Source organism: Rhea americana, unplaced genomic scaffold, assembly GCF_003343005.1.
Source record: "Rhea americana isolate MKP2758 unplaced genomic scaffold, rheAme1 scaffold_289, whole genome shotgun sequence".
Classification (NCBI taxonomy): domain Eukaryota; kingdom Metazoa; phylum Chordata; class Aves; order Rheiformes; family Rheidae; genus Rhea; species Rhea americana.
In genome coordinates this window covers 218,157-238,980 of record NW_028186411.1, presented here as the reverse complement: position 1 = coordinate 238,980, position 20,824 = coordinate 218,157, and the positions used below count along the sequence as shown (strand labels likewise).

At 41.6% G+C, this 20,824-nt stretch overlaps 1 protein-coding gene across 4 annotated transcripts in view; it reads left to right on the top strand.

Moving 5' to 3' along the window:
• CCDC85A (coiled-coil domain containing 85A) overlaps positions 1–20,824 on the top strand; it is a 99,863-nt gene that overhangs the window by 61,610 nt on the left and 17,429 nt on the right. For 2 of the 4 annotated variants that reach the window (XM_085308965.1, XM_085308969.1), the window contains exon 3: positions 17,179–17,255. The exons of 1 other annotated variant lie outside the window; for it this stretch is intronic. In XM_085308965.1, coding sequence (XP_085165091.1) covers positions 17,179–17,255 — 77 coding nt within the window. Of the gene's footprint in view, positions 1–17,178; positions 17,256–17,475; positions 17,545–20,824 lie in introns of those variants that run through there. One more of the 4 variants, XM_085308966.1, reaches the window with a different exon arrangement.

Below are 20,824 nucleotides of genomic sequence, written 5' to 3'. Positions count from 1 at the left end.
AAAGGAGTGCTCTAAAGCACTAACACTTCTTCATGTTTTTAAGTGTTAGCCCATTCAGTACTTTCACAGTGAGTTGAGAATAAGGCTTTTTCCTGAAGCCTACTCTTAAAGCCTTTCATCATAAAAGGTCCAGAATTCAGGAAAAAATAAGATTAAGTACATATCGTTCTTAGCATACTTTTGGATACTGAATTGTCAGTCCAGCAAAGCATGGCTGTGCACACTTGCAGGCTGGGCTTTCACACAGCCTGAGCCTCAGGTTACTTTGATTTTTCCATAATGACCTTTCTGCTACTGAAACCTTCTTGAAAAATAGATCTGCAGAGCTGGTGGCAGCTGGTAGCATCCATGGGAGCTTGGCTACAGTGGAGATTCCCATAGAGATGTTGCTGGTCCAGTGTAGATCAATTTGTTTTGACTGCATTGGCTGGATAGGCAGGAGATGTTTGAACAGAAGTCTTGGTGGAGCACATGCAACCCCCCGGGTTATTCTGAGATAAATCAAAAAGACTTTCTCAGCGGTGTCACCCTTCAGCACACTCATAGGCACAGTCACTGAGTGGCATCGTGGGTCATGTAAGACAGATCCCTTTGCAGGTGCAAGAAGACAATTTCTGCAGTAAGCAGAATGACACAACTTTAGGAAAGGTTATTTACCCAAGATGTAATACACTTCATTTGTGAAGGAATAATAATGATAAACAACAACTGTACATTTGATACTATGTATTAAGACATTTTTATGTAATTGTTGGAAAAAAGGTATTTCTTGGCCACAATTTGAGATCTGAAGAGGAAAAAAAAAAACAAGAAACATTTTAATAAAGTGCAACTCCTAAAAGATGTTGGCACAATTCACTAAAAAGTAAGAAGAAAACAGATAAAATTGTTCACACATGTGAATGATCCTTAAATTGAAAGCATTAAAGCGGATAAATGTGTGTAGTGCAGCCTGTCAGTAGAGATATGTGCTGTTTTGTATTATTTTTATTAAAGATAACTTTTCCTTTAAAGTAGTGCCTTAATCAGCACCATGTTAGTATAATAGCAGCGTACCATGATTGCGCTGAGATAATTGTCTGTGAAAAGGAACTGAGAAACTAGCAAACTGTGTTTATGTGGTGTGCTTGATTTCCTCTGAAGCCCTGATAAAACAAAGTTTCCACATTTTATGTGTTTCTCAAATGTAATTAGTCTGAATTACTTGATGATTTATTTCTTATATTTGTATATTCTCACAAAATAAAATTCAGTCTTTGATTAGCACTAGCACTCAGCAAAAGAAATGTAGGATACAGCTATAGAGATCTTAGAGAAGGCAGTAGGACAGGGAAAAATGTATTGGAGTGGAAAGAACTGTATGTGTCTGACCATGTGAGTGGGGAAATGTGGAAATGGTGCCTAAATGCAGTAGAAAGATGAGTTTTGAAACCCACATTTGTCCACATGCTAACTCTCTGTAGTTAGYTGGTAGTTGTGGTAGTTCTACATAGCTTTTATGAATCTTGTCTTCAGTACCTTACTATCGTATGTACTTTTCAGGGCGACTTTGYGCCCAAATTAAAAGCAGGGATTTCCCTTCAGAGCTCAGACACAAAATGTTATGTTGCAGGGTTTAGCAAACAGCATTAAAGTCCCTTCTGCATGTGGCAGTCACTGTCCAAACTGTTGTTCTTAAGAAATGGTGGCTGCCTAGAGATTCCCTGACACATCACATAAGCTTAGCATTTTATCGGGACCGCGGAGACACTGGCTCAGATTTCCAGAAGTTAAGGAAATAAACTGGCGAAGCTGAGCCGGGATATCAGGTTAGGTGGGTGTTTGATCTTTTCTGGTACAGCCATTTTTATGCCCTAAGGTCAGAATTCTCTTTTAAGGTATCTAGAAGATGCAGAAGGAATTTGCAGAATTTTCTGAAGTGCCTGGGTAGGTTAGTAACACACTGGTTTCAGCTGCAGCTGGACATTTAGGCTGCTGAATCAGCTCTGAATATGCTGTCAAGATACATTTCTGCATCATGGTGAGTCTTGGTTCCTTTTTCATATCCTGACCCAAAGTGCCTGAAAGGCAAATGTAAGTCGGTTTTGCTCAATGCAGTAAAGAAATGGAAGATGGTCAGAGGGGAGCAAGGTGMAAGTTTAATGTAGGGGATGAAAGTGAGCTGATACTTCCTATCGTTTGATTGCTGTTTTGTCATGGACTTTCTGCGACACACTGGGCGTGAACAGGGCAAATAAACCTCTTGTCAGAAGCAGACCTCACATTTTGATATTCCAAATGACTTAAGCTTTCTGCTCCCATGAATTTCATCTGGAGACATGGATGTTCCACCTTCGGAGGAAGGAGCCCAGGATGTTTCAACCTAGATAGTCCAGTGTACTGTTGGAGATGTGGGAGTCTGTGGATAGTGACATATTTGTACCGACAGATTTTGGCTTAGAAGCTGTGTAGCTTGAGTATCTTTTTGTTACTCCCTTTTTGTTACTCCTTTTGTTACTCCCTTTCAAAATCACCCCAATAAAAATCCTACAGAAGACATATTGACTCTACAGCCTTTTCCTCTCTCTCAGGCAGCTGCCAGCATGAAATGATTTTTTCCTCAGAGTCAAATTCTGTGCTGAGATTGCCAATGGAGTCATTTTACAAAACGATCATCTTTTTGCTTTAAATTTGATCCCAATCAGCAGGGACAAGAAGTCATTATTATATATGATGGGTCTTTAATGGGCTATGGGAAGCAAGAGGATAGCTTCAGTCTAGAGGACTGATTTAATCTTGGAACATCTTTTGCTACATTTGGTAGCCCATCCCACACGTTAATCACTCTTGATGTAGAAAAATTAATTGTTAAACCGCTTTTGTCCTGATAGTTTTTAATCTGTTTTGTGTTTGCCCACATTAGCCTGCTTCCAGCAGTTCCACATCATCTGCCTTTGGCTGGTCACATCAGTGCTCCTATTCGGTTTTCTGAGGCTATAGTTCTCTTTACTTTGGAGACCTTTTTTATCCCATAGTTTTATCCCTTATGTGTCCAATTAAATATCCATCCAGTAATAAGATGCTCACAATTTCTGGCAGTATGTTCTTCCAGTTCTTTTTATGGTACCCACCACGGAGTTACCAAATCTGAAAGGTACCATGTGTACAGACTGGAATCACTGCTCTCCGGGATTGTTATCTCTCATCTGTGATCAGGTCCTCTTCTGAAATACCCTGCCTCTCTTTTTCACCTTCATGGTGACAGCCATAAACTGAGACTGTCAGGAAAGGTTACAAAAATCTTGAGAAAAAACTTTGCTTAGAAAGAAGAATTCGGCGATCTTGTTCCCAACTAGGTACCAGAGGTGAAGTGCCTTTAGCTGATGCAACAGYGGCAGGAGGAGGAAGAGTGGCCTGTACATGGGGCGGTGGTGAAGTGTCCTGGTTCCATGGTGGTGGCTTGCTGTAGTTAGCAACTCCTGCTGATTTGCTGCTTCTGGGAGRAGATGACTTCCTGCTGCTGAGTGCTAATTGCTACAGATAAAGGCTACTCAGGTGGAGATCTCAGTCATGCAAGCAGTCTACCCTGGGCAAGCAGATGCCTGCAGCCATGTGGAAATGCTGGATGTTTGGAATGCTTTGTTTTTAGAGGTGAGAGCCCTCGATGCCGGCCTTTGCCCTCTCTTTCCAGTCAGTGGTGAGATCCACTCCTCCCAGAAGCAGGCACAGTGCATAGCTGCAGGCACCATGATGTCTCCTTGTTGAGTGCCACCTTACATGCCAAGTTACATGCCAAGGCAGGAGTTTGTAGCTGTGCAGGGAAAAATGCACGGATCTGAAATTAGCTGAAAATTAGCTTTGGTGCTTGTTAGAAAGTATGACTCATTATTCCGATACRAAATTGTGTATTGGCAGAGCTTTTTACAAAGCTAGTAAGACGTTCTTGGAAATGTTTACAGCTCCTGCAATAAACCCAAATAAGTTTTTTGTTTTTCTTTTCTATTGTATGACAGAGAATTAAGAAAGGACTTAAAGTATCGCTGAGACAAATCTCTACAATTGATCATTATTTATCTAATAATATCTTGTATGTGTATTTAAATGATGATGCCCCTCATCAACTCTTCATCATTCATAAAATACTGGGCTATGCTTATTTCGTAACCACAGTATTGTGAAAAGACTCTGAGGTCTTTCTGTATAGAAATAAAGTGTAGGCATTCTATAAATATGTTGAATTCCTTCTCTCCGTTATGGCATACTGTCTTGAATTTTTTAATTGTAATGGTAAAGTTTCTTTGTAGGCATCTACAATATGTGGGTGTGCGAGATGGCTGGATATGGGAGGATTTCTCTTCTGTTCGTTGAGCATTGATTCAGATCAAATAGCAGAACCATGTTCATATTTACATTTGACATATTTTTACTCTTACATTGAGGTGAGAGACTATATAATCAGCAAGAATATCTGAGATACTAGTCTTTTAATTTACCTGTTTGATTCATATAGCTTGATATATTTTGATGTGCTTGTTAAGAACTRTTTGCCACTGAAGCTTTCCTTGTTACTTGGAACGTGTATTTTAATTCTGAGTTTTGTCTGACCTGTAGTTGAAACTCTCCAAATGTTAAGGTTCTTTGTCTGCAGGTACTCCCATAGTGGGAATAAGATCTGATCCATATTTAGTGTCTTGGCATTCTGCTTGCTTTTTCCTTCCTCTTCCTTCTCCTCTCTGACATTGATTACAGAATTGATTTCTTCATTCAGCTGAGACTGTTATTATCCCTTCCTATACTTGCTACATGCAAATGCTRCTCTTTTTTCTAGCATAGTCTTTACTGAAAGCCTTTTTGCAGTTCAGAGTACTTTAGTACAAGGATGGCTTAAAAGTAAGGGACACCACAAAAGCCTGAAAAATGGTTGTATTAGGGCTGTCTAATGCAGTTAAGAAGGAGTATTCCAAAGGGTGTTACAAGCTCTCATGATTTTCATCATCTTTGATGTGACAGGTGTCAATTTGCACATTTTAGTTTAACAGTGAATTTAAAAGTTTCTTGGCCCTTTCAGAAGCTTTTCCTGTACCCCAGGGATAGCACAGTTTGACAGGTAATAGTTGTATTAAGTCCAAGTATCTTGGATAATTGTTATATGGCACTTTCCCCTGAAGATCGGGGGTCCCTGCATTCCTCTGAACATGGAAGACATTGGGTTTGGTTGCCTGGAAGGGACGTTGGCCAGTGCGTTGTTCCCCGGTAGAGTTCTTGCAAGGCTTCATAGCACACTGGAAATTCGCTGCCTCAGAGGTGAGGGGCTGGGACGACTCTCTTGTGGGAAACGGAGAGAAGCGGCGGRACAGAAGTGAGCCGGGGAGCTGAAATCGGAGCCTGAGAGAGTGGTTTCACCGCCCCTCTTGCCATCGTGGCACCTCTAGCCTGCCCCGGCACGCCGCAAGCTGCTGTCAGAGGGTTTCCAGGCTCCGACACGGGCAAAGGCGGCTGCAGAGGTGGCCTCTCCAGGCTGCCTGCTCCCGCCGGCTGCCGCCCGCTGTTGTCACTGCGACTGTCTCGCTGGGGCCTTCTCTGCATGGCCAGAGACTTCCAGGGCTCAGCAGAGGTCTCCCCCATGCAATTTGCTGCATGTTGTCATCTGCGGACTATGCTATAAAGTCTACCACTGTAGACTTGCAGTCCCTGGTCTCCAATTTARTTAACAGGTTAAGCAGCGAATACATCCAAACACTCGCCAGATAAACCCACAATATTAAGTGTTGATGTCACTGAAATCACAAGCAGATGGCTTACAAAGGAGTAAGAGTGTGGGCTGGTTGTTCCTCCATATATTCATGTGCCTATTGGTTTCTGTTGTGAGTTTTGGCATCTATTTTATAGTTTTAGCAAGAAAAAGTGTGTGTGTGTGTTATTCTTCAGTGGCTTGGATTTGGTTTTGAGTGACACAAAGAGTAACCTATGAAATGGGAATGTACAGGTTGAATAACTGCCTGCTAATTTAAGTAGATGAGCATAAAAATGATTCATAGGTTTTATGTGATGATAGAAAATTATTGGAAACATTGTTTTCAACTTTGGCCAGACTTTCAAGYGGAAGTCAGTGTAATTGTTAACTAGAGCTTATTGTATCAGTRCTAAAATGCCCAACCAAACCAACTTTTCTACATTTTATGTTTCTTCCACATTGGGTGGGCTGTGTCGGCAGGCAGGGAAGCATTCCTAATGAGCAAGTGAGTGTGTGGTGGCATCAGGATGTACCAATCACTTAAGCAAGTGGAGCCAATAAGGATTTTACCAATCATGAAACACACAAAATCAATGCCAGAGGAAGCTAACAGCCAGTGGGAGAGGTTTTAGCAATAGCATAACGGGTTTGATTTTCTCAGTTTCCATCAGTAGCATGGCAGGTGCATTTAGCACAGACTGAAGTGGAGCTAAAAGGATATCAAGGACTCCAGGGAGAAAAGCTTTGCTRTTGTCGCCTTTGGTGTCCAAAAAACCCCAAACAAACCAAGGTTACGGTTACTGCATACCATTAACGTGACAGTGTTATCCAGCTGTTAGCAAGAGTGCTGTGGATAGCTCCAGAGAAGCAGGGAGCAAAACCTTAGCTAATCCGAGATCTGATGTAATTTTTAGGTTCTTAAGGTTYACTTTTATAGTGAAATCCTTGGTTGCTATGAGAGTTTTTTAAATTAATGCTTTTTTTGTGGATGAATTCAGTTGGCAATTTTGTTGCATCCCGAGGTTAAACATGTAACAAAACCTCCAACAAATACAGACCCGAATCAGAAAAGTTCTTCAGCTGACTCTGCTTACCCTGAASGTACCGGAGGAGCCAGCGARTAGCTGGTATCACAGGCAGCGCCTWAGTGGCGAACGAGGGGAGGATTTAGACCGGATCCCAGGGGCATTCCTCAGGTGACCTCAGCAGAAGCAGCGTGCTGCTGAAGCGGAGCGGTGCCTGCGTGCCGAGGCAGGGGCAGCCAGCGCGCAGCGGCCCGGTTAACGCAGACCCGCTTGGGCTGTCATAGTCCACTGCGTCAAAGCGGCGCTGCAGTCCAGACAAGTGCAAGTGCACTGGCAGTCTGGGTCAGATAGCGTCGATGAATCGCTGAAAGCGTGGCTASAGCTGCCTCAAGGAGATGAGAAATAGCAAGTTTTCCTTGTAATAAATAGAGATAATTTGCAACTGAAAGCTGCTGTAACTGAGAAAATGCTACTTTCATGTGAAATCTGGATAAAAATATCTGATTACAGAGGTAATTTTAATTATTATATGTCCGTGTCTAATAAGTTCTGAAAAGAGGAAGCATAGCACATACTGCCCGAGAAATAAAACCAAGTGCTTTGGTGGAGGGGATAATGTTGCATTCTGGATGTTTAAATTAGCGTATGTGAGTTTTTCACTTTGCTAGGATTCCGTTTTGAACTACTCAGTGAACTGTCTGTGCTTAGTCAACTAGATTCTTAATTATAGGCAGGAGTCGGGAAGTACTGGATCCATAATCACAAGAAAGCTCCACTTTGGGGTGGAAGAATTTCAGACAACAGCAATATTGCAAAATGCAAACCTTTATCCTAATGCTAATATTCTAGTCTTTGGCCTTAGGCAAACTTCTTTCTCTCTACATGATAGTACTAGTCCTAATGTTGCTGGGTTACAGGGGAATTCTACTGCACGTTAGTAATAAGTTCTTTAGCACTTACCGTGTAAGAGTGTTAAGTAAGATGTGCAATCATTACAGAAAATCATAGAAGAAAGGGCTGAAAACGACCTTCAGAGGTGATCTAATCCCTCAGCTAGGAGGTAGGACACCGGCAGTGTCAGTACAAGTAACAACCAACTTTAGAGTTGCAGGTGGTATAACTGGGATTTTTCTTATATTCAAAGTAGCTGAAAGGGGATGGATTGAAATAATAACATGCTTTCATTGTGAATATTAATATTGAAGTAATTACATGAGGTTTCAGACAACTAGGAATTATAGGACAGGGAGATACTTTGCATGTTGTTGAATCTGCTCCCCAGCTAGCACAGAACCCTTTTCATAAACTGATTGGAGCTGTCAGCTGATTGTAGCAGGGTTTAGAATAGCCCTTGCATAGCCTTGTTTTTTCATCTTCCATTTATTGAAAGATTTAGTTTTCTTTGCAGGGTGCTGAGTGTGGATTTGAATGACCAAAATCTGATTTGATATGCAAATATTATATTCCTACCAACACAGTGCAGGAAGAGTAGCATAATAAATGACTTTCCCCATTGAAGCTGATCCCTTCTGCATATGGCTTAACTGAACCTTTATTGCTGTATGTCTGTGTATCACTGCACATAACATGCTAAATTCTTTGCTGAGGTGAACTGTTGGCAGTTTCACTCAGTTATACTGCTAGGCAGTTTGTGTTCTTAATTCATATCAGGATGTGACAGGAGCTCTCCAGATTCTGGCAAACTCCTTTAGAAACATGAATACCAACTAGAGCTGGGCTGGTGGAAGCAAAAAGTGTTGTTGTTAACAGAACCAAGATGATGTGTGCATTCTCCTGAAATCACGTTCTTCTGTTTTCTGGCCACAAGGACAGCCTATGGCTGGTGYGGAGCTGCTGCTCCACACCAGCTTTCTGTCTGGCCTAGTATCCTATCTCCAGCAGTGGCCATAAGTAACTGCCAAGGATCAAGGCAAATAGCATTCTGTTTTTCTCCTAATACGTCCAGTCTCCAAGTATATTCAGTTTGGAGGATTTTCTCTCTTACTGCGGCTTGTCTGCTTTGTTTATCCTCTGTATTACAGTTTTTCTTCAAAGTTAAGAGACTGAACTTTTTTTTTAACCTCAGTGAACCAACTAGTATCTTCTGCAYTGATGATTTATTGTTTAATCAAAAGCAGGTATGTAGATACCCAGTGGTCAATTTTTGCAGAAAATTATTATTAACATATTTGGAATCATCACTTTTTAAAAATCTGGAAAAAGAGAGTTTTAGTTCTTCAGTTAAAGCACTTTTAATGGATTATTTTCTGAGCTTATGTCAGTACTAAAGGTATTACATCTCCTACCCTTGCTTTACCTCGGATATAAAGGCATTGGATAATATCCTTCCACCTGCCTTATTGTGCTTGGCACCCAAGCTCACTTGAACATGTGGAAGTATAGGTTGAACCCTTGAGTTTTTGCTTTGTATGGGATTCTGATCTATCTGTTCACAAGGAGCTAATAGCTGGGTAGAGGATCTCATATTTTAGGAAGATCTCCAGTGCTATCCTACATTTGCCAGTTCTTATCCACTTTGTTACTTCCATTGCCTCCAAGGTGGCAGAAACTGCCTGCCAGAGCATACCCACTTCAGCAGTGTTGGCTCTCTTACTCCTCACACATCTTCTGCACTTCTCATCTTCTCTGGTAAGAGAATGTCACATCAGCTGGCTGGAAAAAGATATTGTAGTCCTGGTTAWACACTGTTCTGAGAATGAAGGTTACAGGGGAGCTTGGTTTTTGGAAAGAAAAGCATTTGTGTGAACGTATTTTGAGCTGAGAGAGTGGGATCAGTAGGCAGATGTCTGCTTAAGAGAGCGCATTAYTTACATGTCTGTCACATGGGAAAGGGTGGTGACTGCGAATCTAACAATTCCTTGTCCACGTGCTTCTTCCTGTGGGATTTTGAACTGCTACCTTGGGTGCAGAGCTCACAAATCAGCGTGATTAGGGAGCACAGCAGATTCTAGAGGAGCAAGTCCTAGAGGAACTTCTAGTAAATGAGGAGGTGAAGCGACAAGGACAGAGCTATCAGAAATTGGGATCTTGGAACAGAGTCTGGGTCCAGCTCCGCAAGGGAACTCTGAGGGGAACATGTTGCAGCCGTTCCAGTTCAGAAATGGGCATGGGGAATACTGCAGACTGAAGCCTGCAGGCTTTCCAAATATTTTTGGTTAGTTCAATATATTTTAATGTTGTTAATAATTTGTTTTTGTCAATGCAATATTTGGGTTGTAATAGAGATAAGAGAAGCAGAAGTTAGTTCTTTTTATATCCAATGTATGCAGTTTCACATAAGCCACAAAAAAAGAACAGATCAGTTACCTTGTAAGCTACCAGAGCGTGCTGCCTTGCAATCCCCAGCCCTGTATCACTTTCCCCAGTGGTTTGTCATGACTGTATGAGGAAAGTGGTGCCCAAAGCATCCTGTTTCTTCTTCTTTGCTCAAATGTTGTGATTGTAGAAGTGATGGTACTGCCCCGATGGTGACAGTTGTGTTTTTAGTTACCTTAAAAAGTAAAAAAACTGAAACTTTGGGACTACTTAGAAAGTACCACTTTATTTGGAGGAGAAAAAAGGACTTTGCTTCTCCAAATGTGTAAACCAGAGACTTGCTCAGCATCCTGGCAACATCAGACTTGTTGGTATGATCAGCAGCAGTGAYCACAAACCATCCTGTAAGGCCACTCAGTCCACAAAACCATCRGCTGGTGTCCTTTGCTTTGACTAAGTTGCCCACACCTGTAAGGAATATATGAGTGCAGCCTGGGAACCCAGTATGCTTTGAATAACCCATAATCTAACCTCTGATACTATTCTAGGCATTGTGCCATGCTAAGGGAGGCTCATTTTTAATAACTTCACGTAAGTGTAGTGTTGCAGAACTGATATTTTATTTGTTAGTACCAGGTGGTTAGTAGTAGGCCCCTTGGTAAGGTAGCCTGCTCAGAGCTGGTAGCATCCTATTTCTGTATCTCTACAGCTTCCATCATCTCAGTGCCTGAGCAATAATAACAATAATAACAAAAAGCAATAAAATTTATAAGCAATAAGCAATAACTAGCTTTATGCTAGTTACCCCCAACCSTCTGACTCCGTTTACCAGGGGGAATTCACAATGGCAGGATGCTGCAGGTGCCTCCGCACTGCTGTGTTGCTGCCCAGCACGGCTGGCTTCTTTGCGTTGCAGTGTGCCCTGCTGCCTTCCTCTAAAGAAGGACTAAAGTGTTACCACCATCTCCACTGGAAGAGTGGAGCTAYAGCAAGGAGCAGCAGCAGCTTACCCTAACGTGCTGGATCCCTGCCTCGGCACCGGCTGGAGTAGATGAAAGTCACAGAACACAGAGTCCCAGAAGTGCTGGAGACTGGGAACACTTTGGGGAGGATGGGTGAGTTCTTCTGTGAGATGTGGGGAGTCTGTTCCTGATGTGACCTGGATTGGTGGGATAGGTGTGGAAAAGGAAGAGAAGGAGAGTGCATAGCTCTGCACTTGTTTGTGAGAGGCTGCCYGTGTGCTGGGGACTCTCCCCCAGCTCTGCTCTGCAGTGCACAGCAGCACGCTGGCTAGGAAGGCTGGTCTCCAAAGGGAGCAAGGCTCACCTGCATGTCTTCAGGGCTAACCCTGAYGTGGAACAGAAAAGCCTTTTTTGGCTTTACTTGTCATTGGATCAATGCCTTCTTAATATTAGCCTTAAAAGGAGGGGGAAAAAAAAAACAGAAAAAGAGGGAAACTCTTCAGAAAGCTAGAATTTAATGCGACACCCTCAACCATTCTAAAATAGCAGAGGATAATCTAGCTTAAAGAACATTATGAGGTATTTAATAGAGTGAGATCAGGCACAGGCACACAAAAATGGATAAAGTCAAGGCACAAATCTGCCCTCGGCAGCAACATACAGGTCTGATAAAGTTTGACAYAAGCCCAAAATATCTACTAGCTTCAAGAGTGTGGATGTCAAAAGAAAAAGAGATCAGCTGCATAAATATTGATGTTCTCTAATAACATGTTAGAATGATGGATATGGAGAAAGAGCGGATTGTCACTAAATATTGCTAAAAGCAATATATTATTGCCTCTATAATAAATTGGAAAAGAATTTTAGTTTCATTCCTGAAATGAAGCACTGCGCATAATGATCATATTTGCAGTCATCTTAAGAGCATGGGAAGCTAAACTACGGAAGTTAATTTGATGAAATTACAAAGTTTTTCCATTTTTTTTCCCCACTGGAAAGATCAAATGAATTTGATTATTATTTGTCACTGAAATAAGACCTAGACTACACTAATGGTAACTTAATAGTCGTATAACTTAGTTCCTCAGTTTGCTCCTGGTCTTCTGATTACTTTACTGCAGGTAAGTTTTTCACAAGCTCTTTTTGGAGTGAACCGATTAGTTCTCTCTGAGACAAAACCTGGGGATATTTTATTCTGAGAACTGCTTCCTACTGGCATTATAGACAAGACCATGTCACATTTAGCTTCCTTCACCCCGTGCGATCTTCTAACACTTTTTTAGCACACCTTTTACACCTCCCGCTCTCCCATGTCACATCCCACATATGTATCATGCTGCGTGCTTGAAAACGCCGTTCTGATAAGATGGGACATGTTCCTCACGTGATTCCAGATGCTTCGCACTGAGGAAAACGTGCAGGGATCTGTGGATTAGAGCCATAGGGACAAACAAACTCGCTGAGTGTGGACTTGGGCAGGCCGTGCTGGTGCGAATGAGAGGCGTTGTGAACCCCCTGGCCTAAGGGTGGGTAACTTCAGCAGTGTGGATGTATCCCGAAGGAGCAGTGCATAAAGAAGTGTTTGGGAAAGAATATAAGAAGGGGAGGTTTTTTCATCTTTGACTTTAAGAGATAGTAATGTAATTTAGGAGCATTAACAGAAGAGTATTAATTTATTCAGTATAAATCTGACTGTGAGAATGCAAATTGTTCAAAATTGTTATTTCAGTAAAACTTCTGCTTAGCAAAGGAAGACTGGAAGGAACACAGATAAGCAACCAGGAAGCCCATAGCTGATGAAACTGGTAAATTGGCTACCACAGTGTCATGTCCTGTGATTATTAATTGTCTGTTTTTATCTGAGTATGCCTTTGATCTCAACACAGTTAACAGTTTTGTGCTGTTATTCAGAATACAACACTAGAGCTTTTATAGTGTTAATACAAATACYATTTTTTACAACTTGTATTTTAGACAGAAGGAGCTCACTTTAGAGCGGCATTTGTAAGTTTGTATATAAACAACCTACTATCAAATTTAAGATCTGGCAAGTAATGCAGGGCTTTTGTGTACTTGCAGTTCTGTGAAAATTACAAATATTATGTAAATCTACTTGGGAAGGATAAAACAGAAAAGATTTTATGACTAATGACATCGGCTAAAAATCTTGTTTGTGCAGGTTATTTTTCAGAGCGCTGATTGCCTGATATATTGTAGCATCTTATAAAATGCTTTAGTGTCAGATAACAGTAATGTTGTAAAGAGATGCTATGTTTCCATACTCTTTGACTTTGGGAGACATTTGTTTTCAGGTCAGATACATATTCTTGTTGAAGATAAAGCATGATGATCTTCAGTTCATTCTGCTTCAGTTTAAACTTACTTAATTTTCATGTGGAAATTTGTCTGGAACAAGAAGGGGAGCAACATCAGATGACCATTTTCTGGTAGTTAGTTTAAGATCTATTCTTTATTTAGGGTTCTTTACYGATCTGCAGCCTAGTTAAGAACAGATGAATTTTATAGTCCCTTCCACAAACTCTTTTAAGATGCAACTTTTGGGGAATGGCTTGCCATGGACATTACTGGTTAAAGTGTTTCACTTTGTGTATTTTCAATTTCTCCTTCTCTTATGTCCTTGACTGCCTTTTCCACTCGTCTTTTCCTCTAAGCTCATGCATAGCATCACAGTATAAATACATTAACAGATACTGAAATATATATGCATCGAGCCTATGCGTCAAGAATACTCGCATAAATAAGGATTTGCTAGATCAAGCCTTTGGTAGCTGACCTAATTTTCAGTTTTAATCATATTACATAAGGAAATTTAAATAAATATTTCACACTTTAAAAGGGTTAAAACATGAGGAGATTTTAGACCGGATCCTCAGCTGGTATAAACTGGCATTGTGAAGTTTCGAACTGACAGTGGAGCGGTGTTTTTTGAGGCAGCAGACGCCTCAGTGCTAGACTCCAACATGTAAGTGAAGGAATAGAACCGAGAGGCAAACCTTGCCAAGAGCCCTGCAGCATATGCAGGACTATGCAGTACATATACTGTATATAAATGGTAACACAGGAAACGACAAAAAGATTCAGAGTTGACAGGAATCAAAAGGGAGCTTGCGTGAACTAGGCTGGTAAGCACARCATGCTCTGAAGGGGCAGCTAGAGGTATATTGTACGGCTTTTGTATATATACTGCTTTCCACCTGGGCAGAGCTGGGGTGTTAGTCAAGGTACTGTCAGATGCGAGTAGTCAGGAAGTCAGTGCCCAAGCTAACATAGCAGCAGAACTGTAACCAACAAATTCAGAAATTACTAGGGCCAAAGAAAGCCCCTGCTTCAGTCCATCAGAAAAGATGGCTCCAAAAATAAATAATAATAATAATAAATATATGTAGAAACCAACAGAGAGGAGAAAAGAAATGTGCTGGGAGCTCTTGCCAACACTAATGGCCATAATAGTGAGGAAGCTTCTGCGGCTCCTCCCAGAAGTGTTACTGCTGGGAAGGGAGCTGATTTGATGGGAGGGACCTTGTCATATAGAAGKTAATTGAATAAGCTGTTCATTTTCTAAGTGCTCATCTGAACCAGGCTTAGCAGCTCTCCAGAGACGCACCCATCACTAGCTATGAAAATTGTGATGCCACAGAGCGCACAGAACCTCAGGTTACCTCTTTCCCTTGTGTTGTACAATGCTATTTTTAATCCAGTGACTTGCTGTGCAGTAATCATTTTTGACAAATTTCTGTTTATTGTCTTCGTGTTCTGTAAATTCGCATGCACTAGCTGTGTGTACATATTTTAGCCTACTGCAGTCTCACAGGAGCAGTAAGTGACACCTCATGTCCTGTCACTTTTATTTTATGGGGAGGCTGGCACAGTGATTTAGATATTGGAAGAAAAGGGTACACAAATTCATCTCAAAATTTAAATCGGAGAACTGCTCTAGTGTCAATGCAGCTTTGCAGGTTTATATCAACTGACAGTACTGCCCTGGTGCCCATGGGTTCCATACAATTAGATATCAGAGATGTAATTGTTTCTACTTGTACACTAGTTACACAGTAGTGTGAGTACATATAAAGTAATGGAATTACATCACAAAGTTTAACGGATCATGGACTCAGGAGTAAATACATAGTAGACTTCCACCTAAGTATGAGGAAGTATCAGCATCATAGCAGTGATTTTGTATTGAGAAGAGGTCTTTTCTCTTACAGTGACCAACTACTTTCTCAGGCATATATTTTTTCTAGGTACAGTATTTTAATGGCAGGATTTCTGTGTGCCCTGAAAAATGCACGATAGGAAATCTCTCAAATGCTTCTAGCAATGGATCTTGGATCTACTCCTCCGACACTAAACTTGAGAACAGACTAGATCATGGCTCATTTTCCAGGCAGAAATAAGAACTTTGATTGAAACATTCAGAAGCTCTTTCACAGCATCACGGAATGTTTGAGGTTGGAAGGGACCTCTGGAGGTTGTGTAGTCCAACCCCTCTGCTCAAGCAGGATCACTGAGAGTACAGTGCACAGGATTATGTCCAGGTAGGCTTTTAATTTCTCCAGAGAAGGAGACCACAACCCTCTTGGGCAACCTGTTCCAGTGCTCTGTCACTCTAACAGGAAAGTTTTTCCTCATATTCAGGTGGGACTTCCCATGTTTCAGTTTGTGCCCATTGGCTCTTGTCCTGTTGCTTGATACTGCTGAAAAGAATCTGGCCCCATCCTCTTGATGCCTTCCCTTCAGATATTTGTAGACAYTGATAAGATCCCCTCTCAGTCTTCTCTTCTCCAGGCTAAAGAGGCCCAGCTCTCACAGCCTTTTCTCACAGGGGAGATGCTCCAGCCCTCTGATCGTCATCATAGACCTATGCTGGACTCTCTCCAGTAGCTCCATGTCTCTCTTGTACTGGGGGAGCCCAGAACTGGATGCAGTACTCACTCAAGATGTGGTCTCCCCAGGGCTGAGTAGAGGGGCAGGATCACCTCCCTCCACCTGAAGGCAACACTCTTCCCAATGCAGCCCAGGAGACCATTGGCTTTCTTGGCCACAAGGGCACATTGCTGGCTCATGGTCAACTTGTCCACCAGCACTCCCAGGTCGTTCTCCACAGTGCTGCTTTCCAGCAGGTCAGCCCCCAGYCTGTACTGGTGCCTAGAGTTATTCCTGCCTAGCTGTAGGACTCTGCACTTGCCTTTGATGAACTTCATAGGATTTCTCTCCGCTGAATTCTCCAGCCTATCCAGGTCTCTCTGAATGGCAGCACAGCCCTCAGGTGTGTCAGCCCCTCCTCCCAGCTTGGTATCATCAGCAAACTTGCTGAGGACGTGCTCTGTCCCTTCATCCAGGTCATTGATGAAAAAGTTGAACAAAACATTGCTCATACCCRTGGGAAATCTTATTCTTCATAATCAATCAAATTGTCTTATGAAAGGCAGTGATGTTACTAGTGAGYTGAGCTGGCAGAATTTCGCTCTGCAGCCAAACCCGCATAGCAAAGCAGCATGATGAGAGCGTATGCTAGTACACTATTGCCATAGCTTGCACGAGGAATAACAGYTGTAACGAATGTTTTGTCTCAGGTTGTTGTGCGTGCTATCAGCCAGACTCAAAGCTCTCTCGGGATCCTGGGGACACACACAACTGGTTACCAGCACGGACTATAACTTGTGCCTCCACGCTATCTAGCTGTGCTGCTCCTGCAGGCTAGATCACTACTTGCTTGGGAAGTCTGCATGTGCTGCAGACCTTCACTTAGTGGTGTGGAGGGACCTCTTTGACTGCATCTGTCTACAGAAGACAGTCTTCTCTTCCTGAGTTTTGCAGTGGTGAGCCTGTGGAGTAATGCATTACCCTTGTACAAGCTCACAGAGCTTAGGGTAKGAGATAGACGAAATCAAGTCTGTGCTGCTTTTCTGTAAGGTTTCCTGTGTCTGAGAAAGGACTACTTTAAATGTTAYTTTAAACTGCTGTAGTTTAGAATCAAAAGTGACAAAGAATTTGATTAATTCTATCATCAGTATTATTTGCAGTACCCTTGAGAGGAACAGAGCTGAATGTTTAAGGGAATTTTAAGAGAAGAAATCTGCTGTGAGTACAAGTCAGAATGTGGCACAGGCTCTGACGCTAGTAAACACAAGCAGATCTATGTGGATAATATGAGTTTTTTTTTTCTTTTTAATTTTAGAATCAACCTTGTCCTATGTTAGGCAGCTGGAGGCAAGAGTAAGACAGCTGGAGGAGGAAAATCGCATGCTACCCCAGGTGGGTGACTCCTGTTGGTGGGAACAGTAGTGGATAGCTAGAAGTAACTCTTGAGTCTTAGTGCTTGAGATAAAGTCAGTATGTCTTGTGATCTGACAAGGCATTTGGGTAATCAAAGGCTCTCGCATCCTGTGTTTCTCTCTCTCATGACTGAGTGGAACATTTCTACTGGTGTGTTTAAGACTATGACAATRCTTTCATTCATTTTTCTCCTTTGCAGGTGTTGATACGTTGCTAAGAAAAATTCACTGGAAGCTGCTACTTATATTATAATTAAAAATTCATTTAAGAGTTGAAAATTACAGTGAGCAGACTTTTTACATTCTGGTTGAATTCCAAGAGATTCTTGTAATTATAATATCAAATACTTTTTATAGTTAACTAAAATATTTTGCTCTAAATACACATTTTAACTAATAATAATTGGATTATATTATTTTTAATATTTGAGGAATATAGCAGGTACTTAAATGCAAGACTGRAATTAAATTGAATAAATAAATAAGCAAGCATGAGGTTAAAGGTTTTCCTAATATGTTTTTTAAAAGGAAAAATTTAGAAGTTCTTTAAGAATGAATCAGACGTGTGTTTTTTTATATATAAACAGGAGGGGGAAGCTGCATTTTGGTTAAGTGAAGCACTGGTTTAAAYGAAGTAATTTCTCTGAAGAACAAAAATGCTTTTCATTGAACTTAATCAGAACACTGTCATTTGAATATAAAATCCAAGATAACAATAAAATGTAGGAAAAAGTAAAATCCACTGGCTCTGGTTTATTCATTTATATAAGCCAAGATGCAGATTCTTTAGTTAGAAGCTATTTCCTTCCTTAAGCGGATTTTAAGCAAAGCTTTTTTTCTCAACCATAGCGTAACAGTTAGAAAGGCCTTTTTAGTTCTGTCCCTTGCTTTCGTCTTGACTTGTTAGATGATCTTGTCAATTTATATAATTTCTCTGTACCCTAATTTGTTCATCTGGAAAAGAAGGGCAATAGGAATGGTTTAAATGCCTATCCAGAAACATTTATTTGGTGTTCAAGCGGAAAGAAAAAGTGTGATGCTTTTTGGTAAAGAATATTATTTTCTTGTCAAGGAAGGTATTCAGGGCATATGCTAAAAGAAAKTTGCCTGAAAAGTACCATTGTGATTTCTCTTAGGTTTGGAACAGCATTGAGAGATAAATCATGCAGAATGTTCTTTGTGGGCAACCTTTAGAAGTGACTGTATATTTAATTCCTCCAGCTTTGGAGGTGTCCAAATGGAAGCCCATTAACTGGATYACCTGATCATGTCAAAGACTGAAACACCCACGTTCTGAATGTTGAGTTCTTTGAAAATATTTTCAATAGAGTGCTAAAACTAGAAATTGCTTGTGAAAACAGTGCCTCACCCTATAGTTACTGCAAAGGTAAAAAAGAAAAAAAAAAAAAGTGGGATATTTAAGGCAGAAGACTAAGGCAGCAAGTCTGCAAATTGCTTTTCATCAACACACAGCTCCCAAATCCCAAGTTTGTCATATATTTGGTTTTGTTGGCACCAGGGTCTACAGTAGGGTTCTGAAAAATACCCTAACATCTCTGCATAGTTTATCATGGGAAATAACGAGTGATGTGGGGTCATGTTTCCTGGCATGCCTTCCTCATCTTTCACGCTGAAGAAAGTCATTGCTTATGGAAGAGCAAGGAAGTGAAGACATGAGGCGCTTATGCCGAGTCTACACTTGATCACATTGGCGTTAATTTTGTATGAGTTTTTCTGGGGAGTTTGGTGTTCCTGTGAGTAACACCTCGAACGTGATGTCAGTGCTGATCAGGCCCCGTGAGAAAGACGAAGCCACTGGGTGGAAATGCGTGAGCTGCTGGCACTCGTCTGATTGCGTTTAATGGCAGGAGTGGGAGTTTGTTAGGCGTTAAGCCAAACAGTGCTTTTGACAAATCAGCTGAAAATAGATGACAAGTAACAACAGATGAGAGGTTTTGGCACAGCTGTTGTCTGGTTACAGTGTCGTGCCTTAAAATTTCACCAGTGCTTCAGTGACAGTGTGTTTTGTTTTTTGTCTGGAACTTCATTATTTCTCGCTGGTTGTCGTACTGTAGCACTTGGGGGCTTTGAAAGTTGCAGAACTGTACTTAGCGTGGGAGAGGTGACGGCTCCCACTCGGGAAAGTGTCTCTTCTACTAGGTCTGCTCGGAGGAGTCCCCTCCTTGCTATTTAAGACACTTTTCTCTTTCCTCCTGTTGCACTTTTACTCTTTCTTCCCTCTACTTTCTCATCAGTGTCTATTTTATTCCTCCTTTTCTGTGTATGTATCACTCATGAAAACAGAGCAGCACATTTGTTGACACTCTCTTCAGATAAATCACTCCTTTCATCTACCACTAAGTTATGATTCTTTGCCAGTTTTGCTTTGCTTGTCTCCTTCCATACATATTAGTTTTCTTTGCAAACTCCGCAGACCTCTAATGTAAAAGTTTTATTAATATTTAGTGGCAAGAACATTTCCAGAGAAGATGGTATTAAGCGCTGCCATCGCTGTTCAAGTGGAATCTGAATTTAGTTCACCCTGCTGTACTGACAGACTTCCTGGTCTGGGGAAAAGCAGTACCATCACTGAATCAATATTTYAGTCTGATCAGGAAACAGAAAAGGTATAAAAATGCACGTATTCACTTGAGCCYGTCAATGTCTCTTCCTTTGCTGCGCAGTTGTTCTCGTGATGGTTTATAGCGTACTAGTGAGTTTAAGAGTTATGAGAAGCTGTAGATGGGCTGTTGGTTTGCTTTGTTGATGAAGGCTGTAATTAGCTGGTTTTTTTTCCTATTTCTCCCTAATAGCATGGAACATGGATGCAGACCCTTTCAGTTTCTGGCCATAGATAGGATTTTTGTGCAAGAAAGCAGATACTTTCCAAGATGTGTGGTTTGCAGCTGGGTCTTCGGTAGAGAATGCCAAACTGTACCGGTTGAGTCCGAGACCAGGTGTGTGCGCAGCTTGCACTTCTCAAACCCKTAACGTGGGTAAGGGTGCTTGGCAGCAATATCTAGAGGGAAAAGAGCTCGAGAGAGAACGTTTCCAGTTTGCCGGGTGAATTTCAGCCCAGAGGMGTTCTCGCCTGTTCACCACGCAGCTGCGCGGTTCCCGTGCTGAGGCTGCAGCAGTGCTGGCGCCGGGGTGGCTCCCTGCAGCACAGGGGCAGGGGCGCTGCTTAGTCTGGCCGTGGCTCTCTGCTGCTGCCTTGAAACGTACAGGGAACTACAGCTTCGCTGTGGAGCGGTTTTTGCCTTGTTCAGATGTTCAGAGAAGCRCGTGAGTGTGGCCAGCAGTCCAGCCAGAACAGAATTCGTGTATTGTAATGAASGTACCTGTCAATAATCAAAAAAATATGCAAGGATCAAAAAAATGGATTCCGATCCCAATTACAGCTTCATGGACTATGTTGTGATATCAGTTAGGTCAGTGAATAATTTCAGATAACTGAAAACAGGAGAATCCTCCCAGACCTGGCGTGGTGCATGACTGCTAACCATGTTTTACACTGGTGGAAGTGAGATCAGGATCTGTCATCCACAT